The sequence below is a fragment of the Aspergillus puulaauensis genome, chromosome 3 (genome assembly GCF_016861865.1).
Source record: "Aspergillus puulaauensis MK2 DNA, chromosome 3, nearly complete sequence".
Classification (NCBI taxonomy): domain Eukaryota; kingdom Fungi; phylum Ascomycota; class Eurotiomycetes; order Eurotiales; family Aspergillaceae; genus Aspergillus; species Aspergillus puulaauensis.
In genome coordinates, this window is record NC_054859.1 from 1,074,010 (window position 1) to 1,100,031 (window position 26,022).

The 26,022-nt window shown below is 49.4% G+C and overlaps 10 protein-coding genes across 10 annotated transcripts; 5 read left to right on the plus strand and 5 right to left on the minus strand.

The window, feature by feature from the left end:
- Positions 1 to 1,355: 1,355 nt before the first annotated feature.
- Positions 1,356 to 2,665, plus strand: APUU_30432S (guanine nucleotide-binding protein subunit alpha; the record flags this gene model as incomplete). Its single annotated transcript, XM_041701525.1, has 5 exons — positions 1,356 to 1,488; positions 1,540 to 1,724; positions 1,788 to 1,951; positions 2,007 to 2,265; positions 2,324 to 2,665. The coding sequence occupies 5 exons, from the start codon at positions 1,356 to 1,358 to the stop codon at positions 2,663 to 2,665; spliced, it is 1,083 nt and encodes a 360-aa protein (XP_041554401.1).
- An 840-nt stretch (positions 2,666 to 3,505) lies between these two features.
- Positions 3,506 to 4,603, plus strand: APUU_30433S (mitochondrial 37S ribosomal protein mS38; the record flags this gene model as incomplete). Its single annotated transcript, XM_041701526.1, has 2 exons — positions 3,506 to 3,854; positions 3,921 to 4,603. The coding sequence occupies 2 exons, from the start codon at positions 3,506 to 3,508 to the stop codon at positions 4,601 to 4,603; spliced, it is 1,032 nt and encodes a 343-aa protein (XP_041554402.1).
- Positions 4,604 to 5,724: 1,121 nt separating this feature from the next.
- On the minus strand, positions 5,725 to 6,627 carry VMA3 (H(+)-transporting V0 sector ATPase subunit c; the record flags this gene model as incomplete). Its single annotated transcript, XM_041701527.1, has 6 exons — positions 5,725 to 5,792; positions 5,857 to 5,960; positions 6,016 to 6,172; positions 6,228 to 6,357; positions 6,478 to 6,490; positions 6,611 to 6,627. 6 exons carry the CDS (start codon positions 6,625 to 6,627, stop codon positions 5,725 to 5,727), a joined length of 489 nt encoding a protein of 162 aa, XP_041554403.1.
- Positions 6,628 to 7,003: 376 nt separating this feature from the next.
- On the minus strand, positions 7,004 to 8,664 carry APUU_30435A (uncharacterized protein; the record flags this gene model as incomplete). Its single annotated transcript, XM_041701528.1, has 2 exons — positions 7,004 to 8,401; positions 8,452 to 8,664. The coding sequence occupies 2 exons, from the start codon at positions 8,662 to 8,664 to the stop codon at positions 7,004 to 7,006; spliced, it is 1,611 nt and encodes a 536-aa protein (XP_041554404.1).
- Positions 8,665 to 10,064: 1,400 nt separating this feature from the next.
- Positions 10,065 to 10,462, plus strand: PMP3 (YqaE/Pmp3 family membrane protein; the record flags this gene model as incomplete). The annotated part of the gene is made up of 3 exons (XM_041701529.1): positions 10,065 to 10,081; positions 10,252 to 10,386; positions 10,441 to 10,462. 3 exons carry the CDS (start codon positions 10,065 to 10,067, stop codon positions 10,460 to 10,462), a joined length of 174 nt encoding a protein of 57 aa, XP_041554405.1.
- Positions 10,463 to 11,667: 1,205 nt separating this feature from the next.
- Positions 11,668 to 13,752, plus strand: APUU_30437S (uncharacterized protein; the record flags this gene model as incomplete). The annotated part of the gene is made up of 1 exon (XM_041701531.1): positions 11,668 to 13,752. One exon carries the CDS (start codon positions 11,668 to 11,670, stop codon positions 13,750 to 13,752), a length of 2,085 nt encoding a protein of 694 aa, XP_041554406.1.
- A 2,334-nt stretch (positions 13,753 to 16,086) lies between these two features.
- Positions 16,087 to 17,478, plus strand: APUU_30438S (phosphatidyl synthase; the record flags this gene model as incomplete). The annotated part of the gene is made up of 2 exons (XM_041701532.1): positions 16,087 to 16,481; positions 16,545 to 17,478. 2 exons carry the CDS (start codon positions 16,087 to 16,089, stop codon positions 17,476 to 17,478), a joined length of 1,329 nt encoding a protein of 442 aa, XP_041554407.1.
- A 2,189-nt stretch (positions 17,479 to 19,667) lies between these two features.
- On the minus strand, positions 19,668 to 21,128 carry APUU_30439A (lipase ROG1 family protein; the record flags this gene model as incomplete). The annotated part of the gene is made up of 2 exons (XM_041701533.1): positions 19,668 to 21,006; positions 21,064 to 21,128. The coding sequence occupies 2 exons, from the start codon at positions 21,126 to 21,128 to the stop codon at positions 19,668 to 19,670; spliced, it is 1,404 nt and encodes a 467-aa protein (XP_041554408.1).
- A 468-nt stretch (positions 21,129 to 21,596) lies between these two features.
- Positions 21,597 to 23,252, minus strand: APUU_30440A (FAD-binding oxidoreductase; the record flags this gene model as incomplete). Its single annotated transcript, XM_041701534.1, has 2 exons — positions 21,597 to 23,018; positions 23,079 to 23,252. 2 exons carry the CDS (start codon positions 23,250 to 23,252, stop codon positions 21,597 to 21,599), a joined length of 1,596 nt encoding a protein of 531 aa, XP_041554409.1.
- Positions 23,253 to 24,582: 1,330 nt separating this feature from the next.
- Positions 24,583 to 25,515, minus strand: APUU_30441A (RTA1 domain-containing protein; the record flags this gene model as incomplete). The annotated part of the gene is made up of 1 exon (XM_041701535.1): positions 24,583 to 25,515. One exon carries the CDS (start codon positions 25,513 to 25,515, stop codon positions 24,583 to 24,585), a length of 933 nt encoding a protein of 310 aa, XP_041554410.1.
- Between the last annotated feature and the right edge of the window lie 507 nt (positions 25,516 to 26,022).

A 26,022-nucleotide genomic window follows, 5' to 3' on the forward strand; every position in this document is an offset into this window, starting at 1 on the left:
CTAGCTCAGCACTAACAGCAAGCTAGCGGCGCCAACTTCCCCCATAGCCTTCTTCCTCGGCCAATTTGGCCTGCTGCACTGCTCGTCGTTGGCTCGTTTGGTTCCTGGTTTCGTCTTCGCATGAGTCGAATTTCCTGATTATTTTTATTTTAATATTTGGCTTCCCTTGCCCTTGGACTCCTGGCGCCGCTCACAAGAAAAGAATCCACCGAGGATGGCCAGTCCTCCCTAAAGCTCCAAGTGCTCCGTGCTTTGTGTCGGCTTACCACAGACCAGGGCGATGAATGCCCCCCTCCTCCGATCGGACGCATCAATATAACTAACAAATCGCGCGACGCTCTCACACTTCTCACACTCCTTCTTGCTCCCTGCAGCGAATTTTCGACGATTCATTCTCGAACCCGCTCTTCCTTCCGCACTCCTCCCTCTCTTGTTTTGTTGTCCTCTGCTGGACATGCCGCGCTCTCCACTGCACTGAGCTCCAATTACCCTTTCTCCCCCTCAGCGTGCGCTTTGCTACTCCCAGGCCGCTAGAACAGCAACCCACCGTCCGAAGAAGCTTCAAACGCAACATTGAACATTTCACTGTCTGAAAGCTTTCTCTATTCAATCTTCGAAACCCCCGTCTTTATTTTGAGTGACCTGCGTGTACTCGCTCTCACTGCCTGAGACGTCCTCGATCAACCCCCCGGAAACCGCCTCGAACTTTGCGGCCTCGATCATCCCCCCGACTTCGTTGCCTTGGTACTATATTAGTCGCGACCTTTGGAATATACTGTTCATCAGAGCCGATCATTGTAACGCCGCGCATCGAGCATCTGCCCCTTTATCCGACTACGGTAATCCATTTACAAGGCAATAACTGGCCGTTGGATCTAGGGCTTTGTGCGCTTGTAAACAGAAAAGCTGCCTTGGTAACCGCCTTTGCGTGTTCCTGGACCTCAATAATAGACGTTTATCCGTAAGGCTGGATAGCGCTTGAGACGGGATTGGATTGGACCCTCGTTTCGCTATTTCTGTGATTTGGTTGGTAGGTGTTTTTTTTTGTTATTTTCTTTTTTCCCCCTGCCATGCCTGGTTTAATACTCAGGCACGAGGGCTAGAAGAAACCAGGCTACTCGATCTTGAGATTCAGGCCAACTTACGATGCATGTCTCAATGACCCCTCTTTATTTGGCTATCTGGCAGCAGTTTGAGCATATATTTGCACTGCACATCGGCGACTGTTCGCATTGCTGCTCGAGTCATAACTGCGCGTATACACTGGAGATCCCAGCTAACATAGCCGCTATTTTTTTTTACTAGGGCTTGACTTTTGGAATCCCTGCTCATTCAGGTGCACCCGCCAGTACACAATGGGCTGCATGAGTTCGAAACAGGTCGATGCGGCGGACGACAAAGACGCAATTCAGCGGAATGCTCGGATCGACAAGACCCTGAAGAATGACAAAAAGGTGATGGACAGGACGATTAAGATCCTGCTTCTTGGTACGTCCATTGCAATTCACCGCTAGACATGTACTTATCGATTTATCTTAGGTGCCGGTGAATCGGGCAAATCAACCATCATCAAGCAGATGCGCATTATCCACTCCGGAGGATTTCCTGAAGATGAACGCCGCCAAACACGAGCGGTGATATATTCAAATATTGTGGTTGCTTACAAGGTTCTCTTGGAAATTATGCGGACTGAGAACATCGATTTCAAAAGCGATTCAACAAGAGTTAGTCCTATTCCCACTTGTTTATTGGTTAAATGGAAATGTTAACGTGCACTGCACCTTCAGCCGCTGGCAGGTTTTATAGATAACCTGGAAGCCGATGTGGGTGTTGAGGAAGCATTTTCCGATCTTAAAGTTCGGGATGCAATGAACGAGATGTGGAGGGATGAAGGAGTCCAGAGGGCTGTTTACAAGGGCCATGAGTTCGCTCTTCACGATAACTTGAATTAGTGAGTTCTGCGACGAGTGACCGCTGCAAATATCCTTATGCTGACTTTAATGTAGCTTTTTCAATTCGCTCGATCGAATATTCGAACCCGGCTGGCTTCCAGACAACCAGGACATGTTGCAGGCACGTTTGCGAACAACAGGTATCACAGAAACACTATTTGAACTGGGCCAGATGAACTTCCGCATGATGGATGTTGGTGGACAACGTTCCGAGCGCAAGAAATGGATTCATTGTTTCGAGGGCGTCCAATGCTTGCTCTTCATGGTTGCATTATCCGGATACGACCAATGTCTTGTTGAAGACCAGAATGCCGTAAGTGGCCATTACCCTAATTCATTTTAACGTGGCATTTCTAATCTATTATGCATAGAACCAAATGCACGAAGCAATGATGCTTTTCGAGTCCCTGGTCAACGGGGAATGGTTCAAACGGAAGCCCATCATCCTATTTCTTAACAAGATTGATCTTTTCAAAGACAAACTCGATATTTCGCCGATATCGAAACATTTCCCGGACTACAGCGATTCGAACTCTGACTTTGATGCAGCAGCAAAATACTTTTCTGATCGATTCCGGGGTATTAACCGGATACCTGACCGAGAAATCTATATCCACTACACCAATGCCACGGACACAACACTGCTGAAGGCTACCATGGACTCAGTACAGGATATGATTATCCAGAAGAATCTCCACACTCTCATACTATAAGTTACCTTGGATCGCACGACTGAATTTGGATTTCACGAGGTTTCCGGCGGCCATGAGATTTTCTATTGCATCTGATCTATGATTTCTTGTTGCATTCTTTTGAGCGTTTGGCCTCCGACCCGCATGTCTCATCGGCCCTTTACGTTCGTTTGCTTGTCTTTCTTGCATACATACTTGCATCTTGTTGATTGGGCGGTAGAAGCCTAGCCTGCTTGACAACTTTCTACTTCTTCTGTTCAGCGATGGGCTCACTTCCTATATAATGCTGATTGATACCATTTTTCCTTTTTTTTTTTTTTTTTCCTTGTTAGGATACCCTGACATTTCTGACGAATTTTCTTTCTTTCCCACATCCGGAGATTCTTGCAGTGCTACTATTTTATCTTGCTTTTCATTTAGTCACCTAAATATATGCTGGTTAATGCTTCATATGAAGCTATCTAAGCTTTTATGGAAGATACTTTGGCAGCTTTACGCTGATTTCCGAATCAGTTTACCCAACCGGAAGTGGGACAATCGGCTGAGCTGATCTACATTGGAAGCTGATGACTATTGGGTTCGAGACAGATCCGTTGAGATACCAAATAGGCGTCCTTGTTTACTATTTTGTATTTTAGCTACATTAATTGGAATGGTTAAGTGATTAATTGCCCTACACCGTACACTCTCGTACCTTTGTTCTCTGGGTTGATAGTACTTTCATGCCTGAGGCACGATGCCGAATTTCGGCTTTCGGGAGTTACCTAATCCGTTCCGCATGATCGGCCTGACTTGGATTTCGCCTCATGAGCACCGTCTTTGCCCCGAACAGCCTGACTCCCCTCGACTCAACACCTAAACATGCTATCGTCCTCACTGCGTCGGGCGGCATGGGCGCCAATAGCGCCAGTTTCTGGCGTCTGCCGCTCTTCTAGCCAAGGCCTGGCGACGTCCTCCACTGGCATCGTCCGTCAACGCCGCTATTCTTCGTCATCCTCCTCCAAACCAAGCGACGGCTCGAGGAGGGTCGAAACCTCGTCTCAAACGCCCGCGAAAGAAGTTAACTCTGGAGAGAAGCGTGACGGCAAGTCCTCAAAGCGGAGAGGAAAGGATGGCAACGGTAGTGGCCGCAACGGATCCAAGTCCAGCCAGCCGAACGCCTTTTCGAGACTCCCAAGTGTTCCTTCGACGCAACACTTGCAGCCGCATGGTAAGTGGATTGAACTTTCAATTTTATGCATGCTGTTCGGACACTAATGACCCCTTTCCTCCTTAGATGTTCAGCTTGCGTCGTTCTTTTCTATCCACCGCCCCATCTCCGTCTCTACTACCGTTCCTCCTACATCAAGCCCGGAAGCATTTGGCTCGATATTCACCAAGCAGGCCTCGAAGAATGATGCGGGCGATGTGATGTTCACACTTTCTTCCGCCGTCGACTCTATGGAGAACGCTGCGCATCAGTTTGCCGAGAACGACGGCGCTTTGGGCGGCTACGAGGCTGAGAAAGGCCAGTTGGATGCACTGGACATGTCCGAATTGAAGGTTTCTGTGGAGGAAATGACGAAACGTCTTCGTCCATTCAACCCCCCGCCGCCTCCGACTCCTTACACGGCCGCTGCGGAATCCGCGGATCAACAACAACCTCAGGGAACCTCGAGCTATTCCACTGTCTTGACCATCCAGGAGTCCACTCTCTCTGATGGAAGCAAGACCTACGAAGCTCACACAACCCCGTTCGTCCAAGGCCGCAATATGGAAGCTCCTGGAGCTGGAGAACCCGAAGCTGCTATCGACACCCCTCAAAACTCGCAGACCACCTACATTGAACGTCTACGAAACAACCGGACCATGCACGCGATTAGCACACGGAGACGGCGCCAGCGGAAGATGAAGAACCACAAGTTTAAGAAACTTCTGCGCAGGACGAGAACACTGAGGCGGAAGCTTGACAAGGCCTAATTGGGCCATTTGCATTTCCTATTTCTCTCCTTGCTGTCTCTAATTCATTTGTGCATCCCTCTCTCTGTAAATCTCAACCACTTCAATCGAACCGAATTCGATACATCGCGCGCTGCTCTCATAGCATATCAATAGAACGTTGTATCTTTTATTCCAATCTTTCACCTGACTTCTTTGGTTATTCTCATCCCTTGTCTCTCGTGGCTTTGTACCTACTGCATATTTTCATGCGTCACGCATCAATAGACAATATTGTTCATATCTATGTTACACCTATGGTATTTATTAAGGAAACTTGTAAGGCAATTACTTGCCCAGTGTTCCGAGCATAGACTCAAATATCAACTTGGTCCATATCTAATATAAATGTCTTTTCCACGAGATCCTCGTCAATAGTTGCCCGTGATGGATCCTGGAGCAAGTTAAAATCAACTGCATCCTACCAGGCGAGCCCGCCTCGGGGCTGGAGTGCCGCCAATTGTCATTGTCAACAGCAGCCGCCGCAAACGATATCGGACTCCGGCCGGCACGGGTCTCGGTATTAACTGCATTGCTGCCACGAGCTAGGAGGTCCCGTATGATATCCACGTGGCCACCAACAGTAGCCAGGGTGTTCGGTGAACATGGTCTGGGGTATCGATGAAGAGACCACGCGGGGGAGTGTTGGCCCCAGGGTCTTCGGTTTGGTTTATGCAGTCAAGATACCTGTACATAAACAGTGTGATAAACAAGAGGAATTTGTAGCATGCATAAAGACTGAGTACTATAGCTAGCAAGGACAAAACATATAAAAATCCGGTTTTCTAGGATCGCAGCAAGCAACTCCCATAAAGTACAGTTTCCGCAAATCATGCAATGTATCTACGATAAACTCCCCACCTCTGACCTGGCCTACAAGCATGCAGGCAAGGATGGTTGCGTTATAATTGTCAGGTGTAGAATCCAACAGCCCCCTCATCCTCCGATCAAAGTATTGAACAGCTTGACTCAAGGGCAGTCATGACTCCCTACTGGCCAAGCGCAAATGACATGTCGTGTAAGGTACGTTCACAAGTCTGAGTTCAGGTGCCTAGATGCTCCATATACGAGTCACCAGCGTGAATTGTCCACGAGGGCATTCTCTAGGCGCAATTGGCGTCAAGGGTAGCACGGGAGTTCATGAGAAGAGCGACAATGAGACCGTAAAGACCTGCAGTTTAAAATTTCAATAGTTAGACATTGCTAATCGATATTCCTGAGTTTCCTGAACTCACCTAGAACTTCAGCGAAAATGAGAATCAGAATCATGCCGACATAGAGCCTTGGCTGCTGGGCTGTTCCGCGAACACCAGCATCTCCGACGATACCGATGGCAAAACTGGGTATGACGTTAGCTTGAGATATAAGGACATGACAATTATGGGCGAGCATACCCGGCAGCCAAACCGGCAAGACCGACAGCGAGACCGGCTCCCAACTGAACCAACGCTGTGTAGAGGGGAACCTTCTGGCTCAGGTTGTTTGCGATAAGGACCGACACGACGAGACCGTAAATACCAATAATACCAGCCATGACGACGGGAACAATGTCTAAGAAGTCGGTTTAGGATTATTTCTTATCAAACTCGCGCAGAAAATAACGTACTCTTAACGATCAGGTCGGGGCGGAGGACACCCATGGAGCAAACTCCGACACCAGCCTTAGCGGTGCCATAGGCAGCTCCGAAGCAGGTGAAAACGATGGCTGAAGTGCAGCCTAAGGAGCCGAAGAACGGCTGAGAAAAAGCAATTATCAGTTATTATGTCGCTATTTCACAAGAAACCATCGCGCCGACACAGAAACCGAGTCGCTTGGGAGTTGGGTCGGGACGTCTGGAACAGGACGGTTTACTCACCGCGTAGACGGGACTGTAGACATATATGTTAGTAAATGAAATAAAAAGCAATCAAGAGTTCTAGATATCATCGAAGCGCGAGTGCAGCTGCTCCAGTACGGGAGAAAGGAGAAGCTTTGTGATGATTACGTACCAGAGCTCAGTGGCCATTTTGAGAGTTGAATGGAGCCAGGAAGAACGCAATCAAGCCAAAAAATATAAAAGCGACGGAAAGAAATTTATATAAGGCAGGTTATCGCTGCAGCGGAGCTGTTGCGATGATGATGTGAAAGCTTGACGATGAGGGTCGGATATGGAGGTTGAAGGCGAACACGCTGGTTGCTTCGGAGAGGCTGAAGCACCTCCCGTGCCGTCACGTGGTTTGGCTTGGCAATAGCTTGACAGTTGACTACACATTCACAGCACAACTACGCCATGGACTTAATTTACGAACTTGGCTCACTCAGATTTTTTATTTTTTTTATCTCTGTTATACAGCTATAGTATACATATGTAGATACAGTCGCGATTGGTCTAGTACCCAGGTTCACTCGAGTACCAAGGTAACCCGTGATCCAGGAACATCGATCTTCGTACGAGATTCGAGTATACCACCTGGCCCAGACTTGTCCATTGGATGTAGGTATGTGATGGCCTTTTCGGACAATGCTCCGAAATAGTTCGGTATAGTCGTTAGGGTTTTGTGCTTTACAGTATGGCCTAGAAACGAATCGGCATCCGACAGTACTCCAAATGAGCAAGTCAGACTTGCTTCTGAGGGTTCAGGGATGCTATTGCCCTCCTCGCATAGCCCATTCTCTTCGACGGAGGCGAAAAATTGGACGTAGTCACCGGGCTCTGCAGCCTGCGACAGGGTTGACAAATCCTGCATGGACATCGGCGGCTCGGGAGGGGAAGTTAACCCGTATACTGAGCTTCTATTTTCAGGCGAAAGAACCCCACTGAGGGGTTTCATACCCTCATTGCTGGACTGTCCAAAGCTCATTTCTGGATCGAGTGACAGGAGGCCCTGCTTCTTCCCCCATCCACCCCCGCCACTCATGACGCGGTGAAGCTTGGCGCCCGTTTGAATTGCGCTTGCAAGGCTACTCTGCGAGTGCTTTGATTTAGTATACGGACTTTCGGCTGACGTTTCAATCAAGGCCCAGACAGAAACCCTTTGGTCGGTAATTTTGTTTTCCGCGATATACCGCGGGAGTTCCTTTTCAAGTTCAGAAGAAGCTGGTATCGGGTCATTCGAGTTACCGTCGGTGTGTTTCGCTATTTGACGCAGAATGTTTCCCATACTCGTTATGACCTTCCTTCGTTGACCGACAGGGTGCAAGGGGAGCTTGAGTGAGCTGGAAATGCTGGTTGGGGTCGTTGTCACCGAGCATGTCGAGAGATCGGCTGATTTATCCAGTTTAAGTCTCATGGAAGACGAATCGTAAGCCCAGCGAGTCCCTAGAAGTGTGTTTTCCTTGCCGTTTAGAAATATAGTGTTTGCGAGCTGTAATCCAATTTCGTGGACGGGCTGGCGTATGGCGTTGCTACCTCCAACCTCCTCACGGAAAGAGAAAAGCAGTGTTGGCTTTTCGGTTTCCGTTGAGCGGATTTGGCGCTGTGTAACAGCTTTGCCCTGGATGTTCTCCCCTCGAGCGAATAGAATCGAAACTCCCTCGCACTCTGTCTCATCTCCCAGTATACTTCCACCATTCTGTGCAATGCGCGGCAGGCGATCGATTATGGCAGTGATCGCATGGATAGCAGTTTCCGGGGACCGACCTAGCGCCTCGCGGTAGAATCGACTCAGGCACTGCTCGACAAATGCGCTTTGTGTATCAGCCCAATGGGCGAAGGCCGGAGTGAAGAGAAGGACCGGGATGTATTCCAATGCCGAATTGGGCGCAGCGTTAGGGAAGCCGGATAGAATGTCATCTGGAGTCTTCTGGGCGGTTAGCAAAATGTCGAAGTGGTGATTTCAAGGACGCTCACCAGCTGTTCAGGCGTCGTCGTTAGCCATGTAGTAGCTAAACATTGACCAACGTCGACTTCACTTGTTTTTGACCCAAGCCACCTGCGAAGAGGAGGACGCGTCTGAGAACAAGTTGAGCCTTTACCCCATCGGAGCATTTGGCGTTGGAGGTCTGGCCGAACAGCCAGCCGCGCTGGCAAAGAGCGCGGGGCGAACGCAAGTGTTACCGACATGAAAGCATTGGTAACAAAGCGGCAGTAAAGAAAATGTCAAAGGAATGGAGCTGCCCGTGTGGTGTTGGGGAAGTATATTGCCAAAGAATTGGGGAGTCTAAACATAGGGAAACTTTTTGGTCAGCACTCAGCAGCCATTCGATTCCACTGCCAAGCCTCCCGGCTCTCAGGAACATTTTCCTGCACCTAGAGAGGCGAGGGCGAGTCAACTTTTTCTGTACCGTTTACGAATGTCACTGAGCTTGGAAGCGATATGCTCGTCCGGTGTAAGATTGTAAAGTGTTTTGAATGAAAAGACTATTGCCGCTCATTTTAGCGATTACATCACTGGGTTGCGCTGGGTTGCGCAGGGTTGCCAATTTCCATGCCATAAATATCATCATTGGATCATTCAGGGCTTGCCGCTGTCCCTGAAGCATGACTTATTAGTTGCAGCTAGGTTGCCTTCTTTATGTTTCAGTAGTCGACTTATTTGCGACTCATTTCTTGATTGTGCATGCTGCTAAAAATGGACGACGCGCGATGATATCATCCATTTTTTGAAGGCCGTTTGGGGATCCATAACGTGGCTGAGATAGGCTCTGGACCGATGGGGCTGTAGGGCTGGACTCCATTGAAGAGTATACGAGGCCATGAATGGGAGCTGGCATTTCCCATTTGCGAAGGATTTTAGCTGGCCTTCGAGGCGAGCCTTACGACTACCGAGCGGCTGGTCGCTCTGGTGATGCTGGCGGCTACTAGCGCACGATCAGCCAAGCCTACACCTTCTTAGGCAGCAGAATTCAAAGTAAAATGCGATCAACATAGCCGAATTTGGTGTTTTTTTGGATGGCGGACGAACCATAAGGATACAGGGAAACAATCGGGGATTGCAGACGACCTCAAGAAGGCGAGCCCCTGGCTGGAGGCCGTGCTTGAACCGTTGGCAGCATCCTGAGCGATCAGCCTAAATGACATGAGCAAAGAAGAGAAAAGCCAATCAGGAGAATTGGCCTCGTCATGAGCCACACAGTGGCAGCGCCAGCATGACGTAGCACAGGCTCCTGCTCCAAGCCCCCAGGCTTCTCAGTTCAGAGCTGGCGCAGGCGTTATTGGGCTCAGGTGAATCAATTAATTCGTTTGAAAGGACGGGACGAGGTGCTCTTTTCTTTGCCCATCTGCAAATGATAATCACCCAGGCTACTCCCAACTAGTCGTGCCTTTGCCCCCGCTCAGCGGATTTTAGGATTTAAGAACCGCCCATCTCGCCCGCCCTTCCGTCCCTGCTCTTAGTCTTATTACTTTCTCCTGCTTCCCTCTGTCTCCGTCCGCTTTCCAACATCACCAATCGTTGATAATCGAGACCACTCCCATCGCTACTTTGATCTGTTCTATCGGTCCATACCGTCAACAAACTCACAATGCCTTTCACTGCCTCGTATGTCCGCGCTGTCCTCCCTTCCCCTTCCCATCTGGATTGGCTTTCCTGGCCCCCCGATCGCAATCTGCCCTGGTGGTCGAGGTCGCTCGATGTTTCTGCTGGACCCATTCATGGAAAACGCGAAATCCCGAGTTTCAACAGTATTGCTAACCGGTGCTATTTTACAGTGACATTTGCAAGCTTATCTTCGCCTTCATCCTGCCCCCTCTTGGAGTGTTCCTTGAGACAGGGTGCGGTGCTGATCTCCTCATCAACATCTGTTTGACCATCCTTGGTTGGATTCCTGGTATCATCCACGCAATGTACGTTTACCGTCGGGCGATGTTTGCCGAGTCTGATAACTAACGTTCCTTCAGCTACATCATCTTCAAACACTAGACGACCTAGTAATAATATCTGGACCTGCGGCGCCACCTATCGCTGTTTCTCGCCATCTTCACAAAGGATGAAGTTGAACACGCGATCCCCGTTTCGTCAGCTAGCTTCCGTGGAGGTCCGGGCGGGAGGACTGAGCTAGACCGTCACCGTTTCCTCCTTGGCGTCCTATTCCCTCGCATTTCTTCGGTCTCTTTTAACGATAGTCGCATGCTGATGACCGGATTTGGTTGATGTATCGCTGGGTTATAATCTCTGTTGCCATGTCAGTTATGTCGGTTTCATGCGTCTATTTTTTATGATACCAGCCCATGTTGCTTCTGGGCTTTGTTTTGTTCTATAGTGAATGGATAACTTCTATAATTGATATATATTCGTTTGCGATCACCTTCTGGCTTACACATTATATTAACTGAGAAACTCTCAACTAGTCAACTTGCGCGCGGTACGCAGTTGTCGTGTCAAAGCGCGCTTCGGCGAACTTGGTAGGTTTTGACGTAGATCTCGTGTTCTGCGTCATTCTTCAAGGGAATTTTAAGTTTAAGTTTGTCACCTGGACAGGGTTTGATTGATGGGGAAACTTGATCTGGGTGCTTCGATGCCACTCATTCTGAGCCTTCGTCGAAGCGCCTGGCCCAAATCAGCTGACGGCGACGTTGATTGCTTCGTCCTACAGCGCCGGCGCTAACTAGGGCGCCTATTCCAAAAACCAGCGGATACGATGTCTTTGCCCCTCCAAACAAGGCGCTTCCTCGCGCTCAGGCAGCCGACTTCCCATCTTCGTATGCTGAGGCCCTGTGTTTCATCACGGCGCGTACAGGGCCCATATGCGCCCTGTTTCAGATCCGGACGAATCTATGGACCAGTCAGTCGCCAGGACCTCTGAAGGAGGTGATCTCCATTTATGCTCCAATAGCAGCAAGATGGCTGTAGGCGCCGTGAATCTTCATGATGTCTTCCTCCCGCCCTAGTTGCCGGTCGTCTGGCTGCTCTGGTGGGATAATACCTGAATTTCTACCCATCCCTCACCTATTCTATCTCACCTTAGCATCTTAGAATGATATACAGCACGTACTAATGACTCAGAGGAACGAGCTCCTCTGTAGCTCGAAAACCTGGGTATGTGCATGCCTCCTTCGCGCACTATTTCAGGCGGATTTGGAATGGACTGAGACGCTGACTGGGTATCGCCAACAGGCCACCGCACCATGTTAACATATTCCATTAGATGGGTACCAACAGCAGCCGTTGTCCTTGTATATCTCACGCAATGCACGAATACATCGACTGTCTCTTTGCTCAACCTAATGCCGAAATGCGCTTCGGAATGTGTCGAAAGTTTTATAAGCACCGAATATCCAAAAGACGCTTGCTCGAAAGGCTGTGACCTGAATTATCTGTGCAAGAAGAATACAACGAGCGGGTACACTTTGGGGGAAGCCGCCTTGCGATGTAGTCTGTCATTGTGCTCATTGGAGGTGGCAATGAGCTTCGATACCTACAGCATCTGCAATTCTGTACCGGGAGCCCTGCCGCAGACGCACCCTACGATTGTTGCTACAATCGAGTCGCCCCCTAATCCTACTTCTACGACAAGGCACACTACAATCCTCACCACACATGCAGAAACAACAACCACGCATCCGACAACAGAGTCATCAACAGAATCATCAACAGAATCATCATCATCATCATCGTCAACAACAACAACATTCGAGAATTCAACATCGGCCACGGACAGTACCACTCACACTTCTAGCACGGAGATCGAAGAGCCAACACCGACAACGTCAACAAATTCGTCGCCTAGCGCGACCTCCGATGAAACCTCTGGCGCATCTACGCAAGGCAGTAGCCTTAACTCTGGCGCTGTTATTGGTGTCTCCGTCGCGTCCGGCATCGCGGGCTTTTTCATTATCGGCGTCATCATTTTTTTCTGTTGTCGAAAGATCAGGAGGAAAGCACAAGACCGAGAATTCTTTGAGATTGGCGGGCACATGTCAGAGCCTCCAGACTTCAGTTTTCCACCAAGACGTCCTCCAATGGGACCTCGACCATCACCTGGAACACTCAATCCTGAATCTGAGAGCGCTAGACTCGTCCCTCCGGAGGATGCTGAATACCAACCCCCAGCTCACTATCCTGCAGTCGTTGTTACCCAGCCGGGAGAAGACTATGGATACCGCCACACGTCAGCAAACAACACAGACAGGACGGGCGTCCAGTCTCCTTCCAATCTTGATTTTGATGCCGCCTCGATTGCCTCCTCTAGAACGGTGTCTGATTTGCTTCCAGACAAACCAACATATGAACTCTATCCCAGACCACTTCGGTGGAGCCAGCACAAGAAACCCAGACCCTCCAGCGGGGCGACCTTTTCTGAAGAAGAGAACTACACAGGGTCAAGAAAGCTCCCTAGTCCTCCACTGCAGAAATCCGGTTTTGCACCAGAGAATGGGAAGGGCAAGAATCGGGTTCCGATGGCAGGACTACCTCCCAATCCACGTGCAATGATGTATGGGTTTGGGGGACCGGGCCAAATGGCGGCTACGAAAGGAACCAGCATTGGTAAAAGACCGGTTTATTCAAATGCCAAAGAGAATCTTCAGCCGTCTCGGCAACCAGCTCTCCAGGGAACACTCCCATACCGGCCAGGTCATATGGATTATGATGACGATCTTGATGGATACTGGCAAAAGTCCGACGCTGGTTTCGTTGGAGCTAAAGTGATTCAACCTCACGGTGCAGCGCGGCGTGCCGGGATGGATCAGAACTCTTCTAGCCATTATCCGGGGTATGATTTTGAGTTCGGGTTTGGTGACCACAACAACATCGGTTCAGATTCTCGCCGGGCATCGCGCTACTCTGGTGGTTTCCGCCCACTAACCCCTGTACGGGAAATTCGTACACCGATGGGCGAGCTTCAGGATCCAATGAGAGAAGATTCGAGTGCTCGGGGCAACTCGGTGAGGTATCCTGATGGGGATCTCAATAAACAACCTCAAGAAGTCATTTCACGGCCCCGGATCGTCCGACAAGATGACATCAAACGAGTTCAGATACGACGCGGCAAGGTATCACCCAAAGAGGTGACTGTTCCTTATTGCCCCGACGACTACTGGCTGGAACAGAGTAATGAGCAGCCAACTGTATACAACGCACCTAGGAACTCTGGCGAGTACAATAGTGCTCCGAAAGGAAAGCTGGGCATGCCTAAGAAGAAGCCGTCTCCTTGGGAGCGTAACCTGACACCATCGCGAAAGGGCGCAGACTTGATCCTCCAGGTGGAATAATGGCTGAACTAATCAGACTATCTTTCTTTGGTGTATAATCTATATATGTGACGATTGCATGTCTGACTCATTGAGCGTTTTTTATATTTCTATCTATACATACTCCTTTCTTTCACCGTTACTTTTTTCTTTTTCCCCCTTGATGCATCGAGCGTCCTTGATGGACACGGATTGGCGCAATTTGTCTCTACTTAGAATTACTATATAAAAGTAATACTCAACCATCCAAATATTTCTCCTGTACAAAGTTCTATGCGGGAATTGTCCGTAGTTTCGCCAAACCACCCTGTCAACTATGTCCCGCAACCTTAAACTATGACAGGCAACAGCATCAAAGGTTACCCTGCCTGGATTCTGGATGCTGCCTTGCAATAGAAGAGTCATTCTACCATGAGCCTCACTACCATAAAGTGCAGCCACTGACTGCTGCCTTGATGGCCGGTGGTTCCGACAGAGGAAGCACACCGTATCAGAGCATGAGGACTTAAGAGTAAACTTGGTCAGTTTAAGCCATGGCATCAGCCTTTCCCCCTTTAGTAGTGTCTGTACCATTGGAATGGGCGTGGATTCCCCCTCCATGTTCCTTGCTCCAGTTCAACCCCAGTTACCCACCCATGGGCCGACTGCCAATCTCCTGAATCTAGACATTCTCGATCTCGTTTCCAAAACCCATGGTGGTTCATCATATAATCAACGAGTAAGTGGTGGTCGTATTTCCCGGTGATAATTTCACATGCACGACATTGGGATTTCAAAAGCCAAAAAGCAACCCTACCTTACCCCGGTGAAGGGGCGCAGCGCCCTCGCCAACCGCTTCTGCAAGCCTGTTCCGTATCAAATACCGCATCTGGATCTTCATGCATGCACCAGCATTTACTAGGCTCCCTTGTTAAACCATCCGCTGATGAGTGCTGTGCTTTAAAGGATGCTCGGTGGCTTTGTAGGCCCAATCAGTGCTGCAGACGCCGCGCTTTGGCTTTGGGGATCGGGACGCCGGACTAGGCTGTTCCTATTCTATTTCGTGGTGGTGTCTCATTTGGTCGGGTTGGGCGTTTTTTTTTGGCGACGAGTACCTTAATAAGAGGCGTGCTATATAGTTGACTAGCCAGGGCTCCTTCCGCTCGACCTCGTGTATACTCCCGTGAGGTTGTATGCAGAGGTTGTAAATTACATGCGGCTGGATTCTCGTATCGTCTGGTATGTAATGAGTGACGTCGTGATAGGTTGGGCTACACTATGGCACGGATGCCGGGCCCACCTATGATGTCAGAGGGTCGGCGAGGCTGTGATGACCAAAGCGACAGGTATGGCGAATCATCTCTGGTTTTGCCTCTGGTCTTGTCGGTTGAGCAGACCCGACGGTGATTATTCGGGGTAGACTATGCATCCTTCTCGGTCGGCCGTCCAGATAGTGTGACTTTTGGCATGAACCCAGGCGCCAAGGCCCTGCACAGAGGGTTGATGAGGCGCTGCGTATTGGCGGCGTTTCGTGACGGGTAAGTAATGGAGGTGACCGTACTGGGCTGGCACCTTATCAGGTTTTCAAGCAGTCCAATGATTTTCCCTCCACTTCCTCCGTAAAGAACATCAAGCTTCCTTTATCCCCACGATGATATCAATCAACCTCATCATTGCCTGCGCGTCTTCCACCACCGCCACGCCCAGCCCAGCCCACTGAGCCCAGCGCTCTGGCTTACCCGAAAACTCGCTTCAGCTGCCTCTAACCGCAGCCGGCATGAAAATTGGTTTTCTGGTTTCTGATTCCCTCTCGCTCGAAGGGGACCCCACTACGTACTGCACGTCACATCCGATGGCTCCCTGATAGGCCAAAAGCCCGTCTCACATAACATCCGCCTCCATTATCGCTTCGTGGTTAACGGAATCCATGACATACCCGCTGCACGCAGAAGGAGCTAAACTTTCGACTGGTGGAGCGGATACCAAGACCGACGACTGTTTGTCGTTGAACCCACCAGGCTGCCTTGTTCCATACAATGTCGATGACGGAGCCAGGGGCTGGCTCGGTGGGTTACGCTCTGCTCTACCAGTCTCCGATTCTACTATATTAATGTGGTGAATCCGGCCTTCAAAATCTCTCAAATCCTCCCTTCATTCCCCCATCACTTCTCATCGATCTTCACCTGCAATCTCCACCGCTAAGAATCACCTTGCTTTAGACTGAACTCTTCGCCCACTTGAAGCCTGAGTTTAAAGCTATTTTTGCATCTGCTACTACTTAGATCATCACCTTACATTGAGACGCCTTGCCCACCTACTGGAGACGATCTCCACCCTACATCTATACTATCCTTTCATATCCACACCTACTTTAGAATGTCTGTCAAGGATGCTGTCTCGAAGGGCCATGCCTATCGTCGGCTGTCCAACGAGTCTGCCAAACGGGCAGACTTGTTTGGCGGACCGAATGTGGTTATGCCACCCAAGCACTTGATGGCTTCGTCCGACGCCGCGGACTTTCCCGTTGAGATGGAAAGAGCAAAGGAGCGCCTGGACAGTGATACGTCCGTCTCTTCAGACGAGAACTCTCCCCAGGCTGCCTCGCCAGCTACGTCGCCCTTCATCCCTGCGGCCAGTGACAGAGTCACGACGGATGAGTTTGCTCTGGCGTTCGACATCGATGGTGTCCTCTTGCGAGGAGGGAAACCGATACCCGCCGCCGTTGAGGCTATGAAGTATATCAACGGGGAGAACCCATATGGCGTCAAAGTGTAAGTTTGCTGCAATGTAACCCCTTTGGTTCTTCTGATCCGTTACTAATCTCCAAATAATAGTCCTTACATCTTCGTTACGAACGGTGGTGGGAAGACTGAGGAAGAAAGATGCTTAGATCTCAGCCGTCAGCTTGAGCTTGAGGTCTCCCCTGGCCAGTTTATCTGCGGCCACACCCCGATGCGGGAAATGGCGGAAAAATACGACACTGTTCTCGTCGTCGGTGGCGAGGGCGAGAAGTGCCGAATTGTTGCCGAGGGTTATGGCTTCAAGAATGTTATCACCCCCGGCGACTTCATCAAGACGAAACAGGACACCACTCCGTTCCGGAAACTGACCGAGGAGGAGTTCAACAACTCCAAGTACCTTGATCTTGAGAACCTCTGCATCGATGCCATCTTCGTCTTTGCCGACAGCCGTGACTGGGCTGGTGACCAACAAATCATTCTTGATTGCCTGATGACAAAGGGTGGCAACCTACAGGAACGGTCCAAGACCTTCAACGAGGGTCCACCCGTTTTCTTTTCCCACAATGACGTTGTCTGGTCCACTTCCCATGAGCACTCTCGCCTCGGTATGGGTGCTCTCCGCACTTCTCTTGAGGCGATGTACCACGCAGTGACCGGAAAAGAACTGAACACGATTGCCTTCGGTAAACCACAACTCGGTACATATGAATTCGCTATGCGACTTCTCCGCCAGTGGCGAAAGGATACCCACGGCATCAACAAGCCTCCAAGCACCGTCTACTTCGTCGGAGATACTCCCGAGTCGGACATTTGTGGCACGAATAGTTTCAACGAGGTCAGCGACTCGCACTGGTTCTCCATCCTCGTCAAGACTGGTGTCTACCAGGAGGGCACCATTCCTCGCTATGCGGCAAAGAAGACGTGCGAGACTGTCCTCGACGCTGTCAAGTTCGCTGTTAACCGGGAGCTCGGTATGACCTCGAATGGTAACACGCAGCCTGTCGCCAATGGAGACGCCCGTAACTGAACTGGATTCTTCACGGAGTCTCCTTGATTTTTTATGATTTATGTTTAAGATTTATGATTCGTGGCTGGCCTATTGTTTCACAACTTATATTTTTTTTGCCTTGGTGATTCCCCCATGCTCATGACCTATTTATTTTCTTTTGGCAGAAGCGACATGCTGTTATGCACTTTGCATCGTCTTCTATCTTTTTTTTTTTTTTTTTCTTTTCCATTCTCGTCGCTGGGATATGATACTTTTTAGACTACAAAGTCTGCATGCATCCTTCCCTCGACATTCTATATATTATCATTTTGCAGAAGTTTACACTACTATAGAGCCGATCAGCTACCTAGAAGCTATTGGCCACTTGAACTATTCTACCTATATTCTAGTATAACTAGCACAATACAAAGAATGAATAATACAACCTTAGTCCTGACCGCTATGTAGCGCGTACACCTTTCGTAATGTTTTGTCTATTCCTTAGTAGTCTTAACCCCGGCGCTTTAAAGACGCCATAAAAGCGCACTGACAAGGACCTGCTCCTACTAACATGACACATACCACGCTATCACAACGTACAAGCATCCCATCCTAGCCTATCCCGCCTATCCCATGCTCGCGCCCCGAGCCATGTCCACGCCCATACCACCGCACGCCTAAAGCAAGCTGAATACGAATGCGCCATGACGACAACTGTATAAGATTCCGCGCAAGCCACTTCCGGATAGGCGACAGGGTACAAAGTGCTGGCATCCGGCCAGTCAGCCGCCCAAAAAAAAAAAAAACGCACGCCAGCTGGCCAACCAACCAACCATACTGAGACTTGCTTATATTTCTTCGGAGTAATGGACGCCTGCCACACACACAGTGCACTCACCCACTCACTTAACTACTCAATACTAATTATTAGTTAGTTAGGAATTATCTTAATGGTGCATGGATTGGGCACGGGCGGGATCTCGAGGCTGAACCCGATGTCGCCACCCCGAGGTGGACTCGAGGTTGCAATGTAATATCGTAATGCTGAAAAGTAAGAAAGGTATGTTTCGACCTTAATTGCGGCGACCTCCGATTCGAACAAAGGGTGCACCACCCATGGGTATGTTGTTATATTGGACGGATTATGGATGCCTGCGAATAGGATCGAAGCGAGAAAGAGACGGAGGGCTTAGCCAGGGAGACTTGGAACCGGAACCTTGGTCAAACCCCCAGGCTCTGGCTAACCTAACTCACAAACCCAACCCTCCTCCCTAATTTAGAGTGTGCCACGCCCGGCCCGTCCGTTTATCCTGGTGTCATATCAGTGGTTGTATAGATGTGTGTGCTTGTGACTGGTTCTTGGGACACGAGGAGGGGGCTAAACCGGGATGGATGAAATGGGCAATTCCGTGAATAACTAAGTTACTGAGTGAGTGGAAGGCTCAGTTAGAGTTAGGCCAACCATTCTTGGGTTGGCCAACCCTTGGTTGTTGTCTTGTTCGGCCTTGTTCTTTATGATGCTGGGTACGGAGAATATATTATTTGTTGGGTCCTGCTGGGCCTGGCAAGCCCTACTTTTTTCAGTGTTGCTGCCATGTGCGACGATGTCAGAGCGCGGGGAAATAATACTACATCTGCAAGCTGCAAGCATGGTGATCAAATTGATTGATCTATGCCAAAACTCTCTATATCTCAGTTCTAGGTAGGTGATCGTGTGTAGAAAAAAGTAAATATAATATGACGAGATGAGTTGAACGTTCCGTCTTCATCACATGCAGCCGTGCTGCACCTCATGAAATTACTGAATGTGTCTTCTACTCGCATGGAACACGGACTACCTGCCCTCGCAAACTTGACAGCTGCGGTCAATCAGGAACCGAGGATTGGGTGCGAAAGGCTGCCGGGGCTCTTAGGAGCGGGGCGGGGATCCGTACTCCGTCCACCAGCGGCTTTCACTCTCCCTCTCCCTCCCCCTTCCCCGCGTTACCCCAAGGATTCGCTTCCAGAGTGGGACCTATCACAAAGGCGGGCGAGTTTCCGTGGTTCAGTGGGTTCCTGTCAAATGTGTGGTTGTTGCACTTGGATTGGGGTAGGACAGGGCACTGGTCGAGTTTATAGCACGCACTTTAGGTCTCCAGTGCCTCAGCGCTTCGCGGCCAAGATGAATGCGGGAAAGCGCTGTATTTGTCTTGTGTAACTGGGATCGCGGAAACCGTAATACGCTGTTTTCATAGTTCGAATTGATGGTCAAGCCAGTGCTGGATTACAATGTGACCTTCCTTCCATTCTGGCTTGTCAGACCGAACTATGATCGCCGCGTGAGTCCGTCTGTGGTTGTGGATATAGACTGGGTATTTGCGGAAACCGACGGCGTTGAGGGACTTGATCATGGAGAATTGATCTGGCGTAAGGGCGAGAGTGGGTCGCTTTCCCCCATTGACAGTGCCGTCAGTCGCAACCTTTGCTATTCCGTTCGCATGGTCAGTTGAGCCTTCTGCAAAGGATGTCCCGGTTGATTCTCCCCCCGCTGATTTTGGTTTGTCGGTAGGGAGTTCTGGCTGTCCCTCCAGGTCTGAAGGTGCCGCGCTCGAGGAGAGATAGTCAGGATGCTGCCTTGCAGCTGCGCCCTCAAACATTTCGTCCATCGCATTTTGGACCCTTCTGACGGCAACAGGCATACGGTACCGCCGGAAAGTATCTCCAGTGCCCTCTTCATGTACATGTATTCGCTTTCGGCTGCGGAAGGTTTGGAATACGGCATAAATGAGGAAGAGCGGTATTGCAATGATTACAAAAAGGGTGAAGAAGAGCCAAAACGGAAGTTTGTCGAAAAAGTTTCGAATGCTCTGCCACGCCCGAGACAAAAGAGGCAGCTGTTCTTTCTCTTCTAATGGAAGGGTATAAACGTTTGGATCAACCACGACTGGGCCGTACCCTTCCACATAGTTGGGATTCACGTTCTCCGGGTCTGGAAAGTGGTCGACGCTTGAGAAAATCGTGGTATAGAACGGCGTGGTGCGGTCATTAATCACATTTCCATAGACAGAACGGTGCCTGAACTTCGCCAACGCTCGGATAAAAATGCTATCCGGGTCTGCTAAGACACGGAGCATTGGCTTTCCTGAGTCACGGAAAGTATCAGTCAAGAACAACTGCTTCCCAGAAACCGATACCGTCCGAGAGCCCAACCCGTTGAAGAATAGACCCTGTGCTCCCTTTACTGGCGCCCGAACTCCGAGATGCGGCGTCGCGAAGGTCGTGAAGTTGACTGGCTCAATTTCGTCCAGCCAGTCGCGGGCGTACAGCAAACCCAGCGCGTATCGGGCTATCAAACCTCCAAGGGAGTATCCAACGACGCTCAGTTTCCGAATCTTGTGCCCATCGGCTTCCAATTGACTCAATGTTTCCTCGATCTCATGCGCGAGTCGCTCTCCGCATACCTCAATCCCATCGTATGTGAGATTGCCTGAGTTGCACTCCGCAACGAGGATGTGTAATCGATTCTCGTCGTATCGTTCCCTCAAAGCGGAAGCGATGGTGCCCATATGAGAGGGGTTTCCCCAGAGCCTGCCGGAGAGCAAGACGTTAGATATGTCTTCTATTGCAAAAGAAGGAGTAGCTTACCCATGGGCTAAGACACAGAGATGGTCTGCCTTCGACGCTGTCATCGCAGGCTGATCTGGCTCCATTGCGAGCGAGCGCTGAACGTATGTAATGTATGTTGTTGAGCTGGATTGATAAGACACCCTTGCTTCATTTAAACTACAAAATTGAAGAAATGCATGCTAACATGAAATTAGGCAGCATTATGGCAACGCAGCTGAGCCCCTTTGTGTCTCAAGCTTTGTTGTCGTCCGGTGACACCCTGACGCCGGCATTCGGACTTGATGATGACACTGCGCTTGACTTAACTCCGGCTGACTCAGCTCGGAATACAAAGTCCGCTCCGTTCTCCGTAGCTTCTGTATACATTCTTTACTACTCTCACTATCGTCGTTACGCTCTACGCTCTACACTCTACCATTTGTCGGACACATTCAATTTTGGAACAAGATGAAATTCACTTTTGATGTTTTAGGCTATTCATAACTCCTCAGTCTATTCACTTATCCATCGCCATGATGATTCAAAACCATACCCGCACAAATTACAGTCAATCAGAATGGGTTAGGCTCTGGCCCGTGATCCAACTTGAAATATCCGGGCTGAAGTTTCTGGTAGACCCCCTCAGGGTCGTATTTTGACGCAATTGACTGCAGCTTGGCCTTGTTGCTTGCGCCATAACTGGGGATCACGTCCTGGAAACTACTCGCATAGTTCATGTAAATGAAGTCATGGTCGAGATCCCGCTTCTCCGCCTCGGAAACAGCAGTGGCGAAAAAATTATTGATAAAGCGGTAGATCTTATCATCATCCGAAGTACTGTTCCACATGCCGAGGACGTGCGTCAAAAGAATTGGGCCTTCTGTGTCGTCCAGTCCCAAGGCATTTCCGCCGGCTTGGGACATCTTCTTTAGAATGGGATCGGTGATGACCTGGATGGTTAGAGCTGTCATGCTGCCGGGTATGCCAGAAACACGAGGAAGAACTGAGAACCAGTTCATGACCAACCAATTCGCGAACTTCTCGTCCAGCTTGAAGGACCGGGTCCAGAAAACCTCACGCATGCCGTAGGGGTCTTGAGCGGCTATGTCATCACAATATTTGGACAGGGTCCGCGTGCTCGTTGAATTCGAGATTGAAGGGATCGAATAATATTTGTTGAAGATAGGGGGGTTGCTCTTGTCCTTGGTGTAAGTCAACTCCGCGGAGGCGATATTCGTTCCTTGCATATTTGCAAACAGGACATATTGCTGAGCATTTCCGTCATCCTTTGCCTGTTTCGCCGCATCGACGAAAGCACCAATGACATTGGAAAATTGATCTTCACTGTAGACCCGGGTGCCGCCCCAGAGTAACGAGCTGGGGATTGTGTATAGATTGAACTTGGTGACGAGACCGAGGTTGTTTCCACCCCCGCGCAAAGCCCAATAGAGGTCCGAGTTTTTGGATTCACTCGCTGTGATAATGTCGCCTGTTTTTGCGCTTACAACCTCGAAGCTTTCCACGTTATCCAAAGCCCAGCCATACAAGTTGGAGAAATAAGATATGCCACCACCGGTAACCAGGCCTCCAACGCCGATATCTGACAAACGACCACCCACAACGGCGAGGTTATCGGGTTCCAACGCCTTGTAAACCTGGCCCCACTTGTTGCCAGGACCAATGGAGGCAACAGATTTGTCCTTGTTGAGAGTGATCTTGTTGAGGTCGCGCAACAGTATCGTGACTCCTCCCTGGATGCTAGATGCCCCGGCAAACGCAGCGTGACCACCACTCTTGGCAGCAAACGGACATTGTGTGAGTTGAGAAATGAGGACGGCGACCGAGACATCAGTATCGACCTTGGGGACGAAGATGCACGATGGCTTAACCTCTCCTTGCTGGGCCGACCAGTAAGACCCAGTGACGGTCTGATAGTCAGAAGTGCTTTGAGCGATCAACCTATCGGAACCATAAATCTCATTCAATGCTTCGCACTGGAAAAAAGGATGTTAGTATTGGAATCTTGCGGCGTATGGCGGTTGAGGAAAACTTACAGCACTCTGGCAGTGGTTGTCTGTGGAGTTGGCCCCCAACTGGGGAATCTTGGAGGCGTCCACACCCAATTTATTGAGAGAGGTTTGTATCTCTTCAGCCCGAGATTTATGAGGCAAGGCCACAGCTTGGGATGCTGCGCACCCGGCGAGAACGATTTTTGTCAGGAACTTCATCGTCCACACTTGGTAAGATAGCGAGTGATATCGAACTGAAAGGACAACAACCCGAGTTATCAGGAAGAGTAGGTTGAAAAAGTATGGATGAGAAGATGAGGCTCGGGAATCTTGAGATAGCTTTATACTGACAGAAGTGCTCCAGATTCATCATGCTTGAAGTGAACAGTGAAGTCCGACTTCACATCGTGGAATACATCTATGAAGGGGATATTTATTAAACAGCCCTATTTTTAGTGAATGGCACCATTTTCACTCTCTTAACAGGCAGTAAATAAATTTATCTCAGTGGGTTTATCCCATCAAACAGGATTTACTAGTATTGCTAAGTGTTGGTGAGTGTTGGTAAGTGTTGGTTCCATAGCCCTCTTTGGCCAATTAGCGTGCTCCCTAATAAGGAATTTGTACCTGCCTGGGTACTCCATCCGAACTGTCACTTCTGTCACTTTGCATGACTCCAATTCACGAACCAATGGCCTCATTGCTTGCAACCACTGCCAAAGCTCGTGGCCGCCCAGGGATGACGCCCCGATGCCACCTGCCGAGACCAGCCCTAGTCGTCATATTGACCAAAATGAGAAACAAGTGAAGGGCAAGGCAATTGAATTAGTGAAAGAGACCTCAAAGCAGCTATATTCCAGACTGCGCCCGCCTACAAGATCGCGCTTAGTGACTTCATGGATCTGGCCACACTTGTTAGTGAATGCAAAAAAAAAAAAAAAAAAAAAAACATCATGTGAAGGTGCCTTCAATCTTCTTCCCGATAATCGATCGGGCTATCAAATCGAGGGCGAGTCACAGCTCCATGTTCACCAAATCGGACACTGTATCTGAGAGACAGAACAATTTCATTGAGACTCTGGAGAAGGTGCGAAGTATCTTGCACCGGTAAGACGCCCATTGCAAAGTCGAATTTGACAAGGTTCTAGACGAAGGATTTCGATTTTGTAACCCTAGCTCCATATATCTGTCCTCTCTTAGAGAATTCTCGGCATCTTTTTCTGTCTGTTTCTGTTTCATTGGTGAGAATGCGTACTTCGCAGTTAGGGCTTATTCTGGGCGAATACACGCCATGCACTCCCACCTGCAGTAGAGCTTTGAAGTTAGCTTGGTAAAGGGAAATAGGTAAAGCACGCATTCTATTGAACTATATTTACTACCCAGGATAAAGCAATCTCTTCGCTGGTCAACAACATATGGACATGAAGCCATGAACGCGACACCAAATCTACCTCGAGCTTTTATACTTCCAGTATCTCATAGGACGTTCTGTATTATGCCACTGTTACCAGCCATGTTTATTCCAATTCCTGAAGTGTATGAAAGTTAACTATTCTTGATTAATCGTCCGGAGGCCCGCATCGTATACCAAAGGATGTGTCTGACCCTCCGCTTTCTTTTCACGTATCCAACCAGCCATAGCAGGGAAGCACCAGCCGGGATGGAAGACAGTGAGAGACAATGTGGCCAAGCATATCATGACACTTTCTAGAATGATGAATTCGGTCTCATTCTTCATCAGTTCATTGCCCCAGCCCCCAATGAGCTCCGGGATTCGGTACACGGATCGAATAAAGATAGTTAAGAATGAGAGAATAACAGCCCCCATGAATCCCTGGAAGCGGCGCGATCCCAAGATTGCGCGAGCCTCGGTGCCGAGTTGACGGCGATGTCGGTATACACGCACAAAGTATTCGATCAGAAAATAGCCAAAGAAGAACAGGACAACGACTTGAAAAATGACACCACCAATCATGATATCTGTGCCTCTTTTCAAGTCCGAATCCCCACTATCTGCACCGCCAACTACTCCACCGCCACCGCCCTGGATATTTAGGGAGACGAGGTCACAGAGGATGAAGATCCAAGTGTACCAGTTTGCCTTGAGACGGGAGAATCGCGGGTCGATATTGAGCACGATGTGTTTAAGCGTTAGGTACACGCCAGCTGCTAGGATTGAAGGACCTAGAATAAGACAAGTAATTTGAATCTGGAATCCGGCTTTGTCCCAAACATTGTAGTGCATCATTACACGGCCGATATAACCGACGGCTTCGCAGAGGCAGCCCAAGGTTAGGACTACCATAAAGGACCAGGTGTGGTAGTAGATCCCCGCAATGAGGTGAAAGACTGTGCCTAAGACAAAGAATACAGCAAAGAAGATGTTTGCTGCGAGGTTTGGTGCGTAGCCATATAGGTGTGCGTCGATGGGGCATTGGGGCGTGACATGGGTGCAATTATCTGTACTTGATGTTGATGGCATATTGATCCGTAATGGATATATCAGAGGATGGTTAGATGAAGGTGTATAACGTATAAGAATCGACTTGTTATTATATTTTGAGGCATGAATCGTAATAAGAAGCGATGTATTTAGTTGTCTGCTATTTAGGGCTACGAGAATATATAGAGCACGTATGCGGCGACTTTGATTAGGGGCTGGAATACATGCTTTCTATTTTGCTAACACAACAACCCAGCCCTTAGCAGGCAGATACATAAAATATATTGCACTTAGGTAACGTATTTTGGAGATGACAACTTTCAATTCGTGGTTCACTCTTTGTATAGGGCTTGTGAGATCCTTCCCGGGCCCCGAGGCCGCCGGAGATCACCTGATGAGCGGGCTTGGCAAAACGTGCGAGTCGCGTCGGAGAATCAATCTTCCATCAGTATATGCAAACACGTCAAACGGCATTCATTGTTTCACGCGGCTTTCTTGTGCTGCCATATTACGGATACTCGGGGGCTTCCTTTCTTTCTCGCCGCC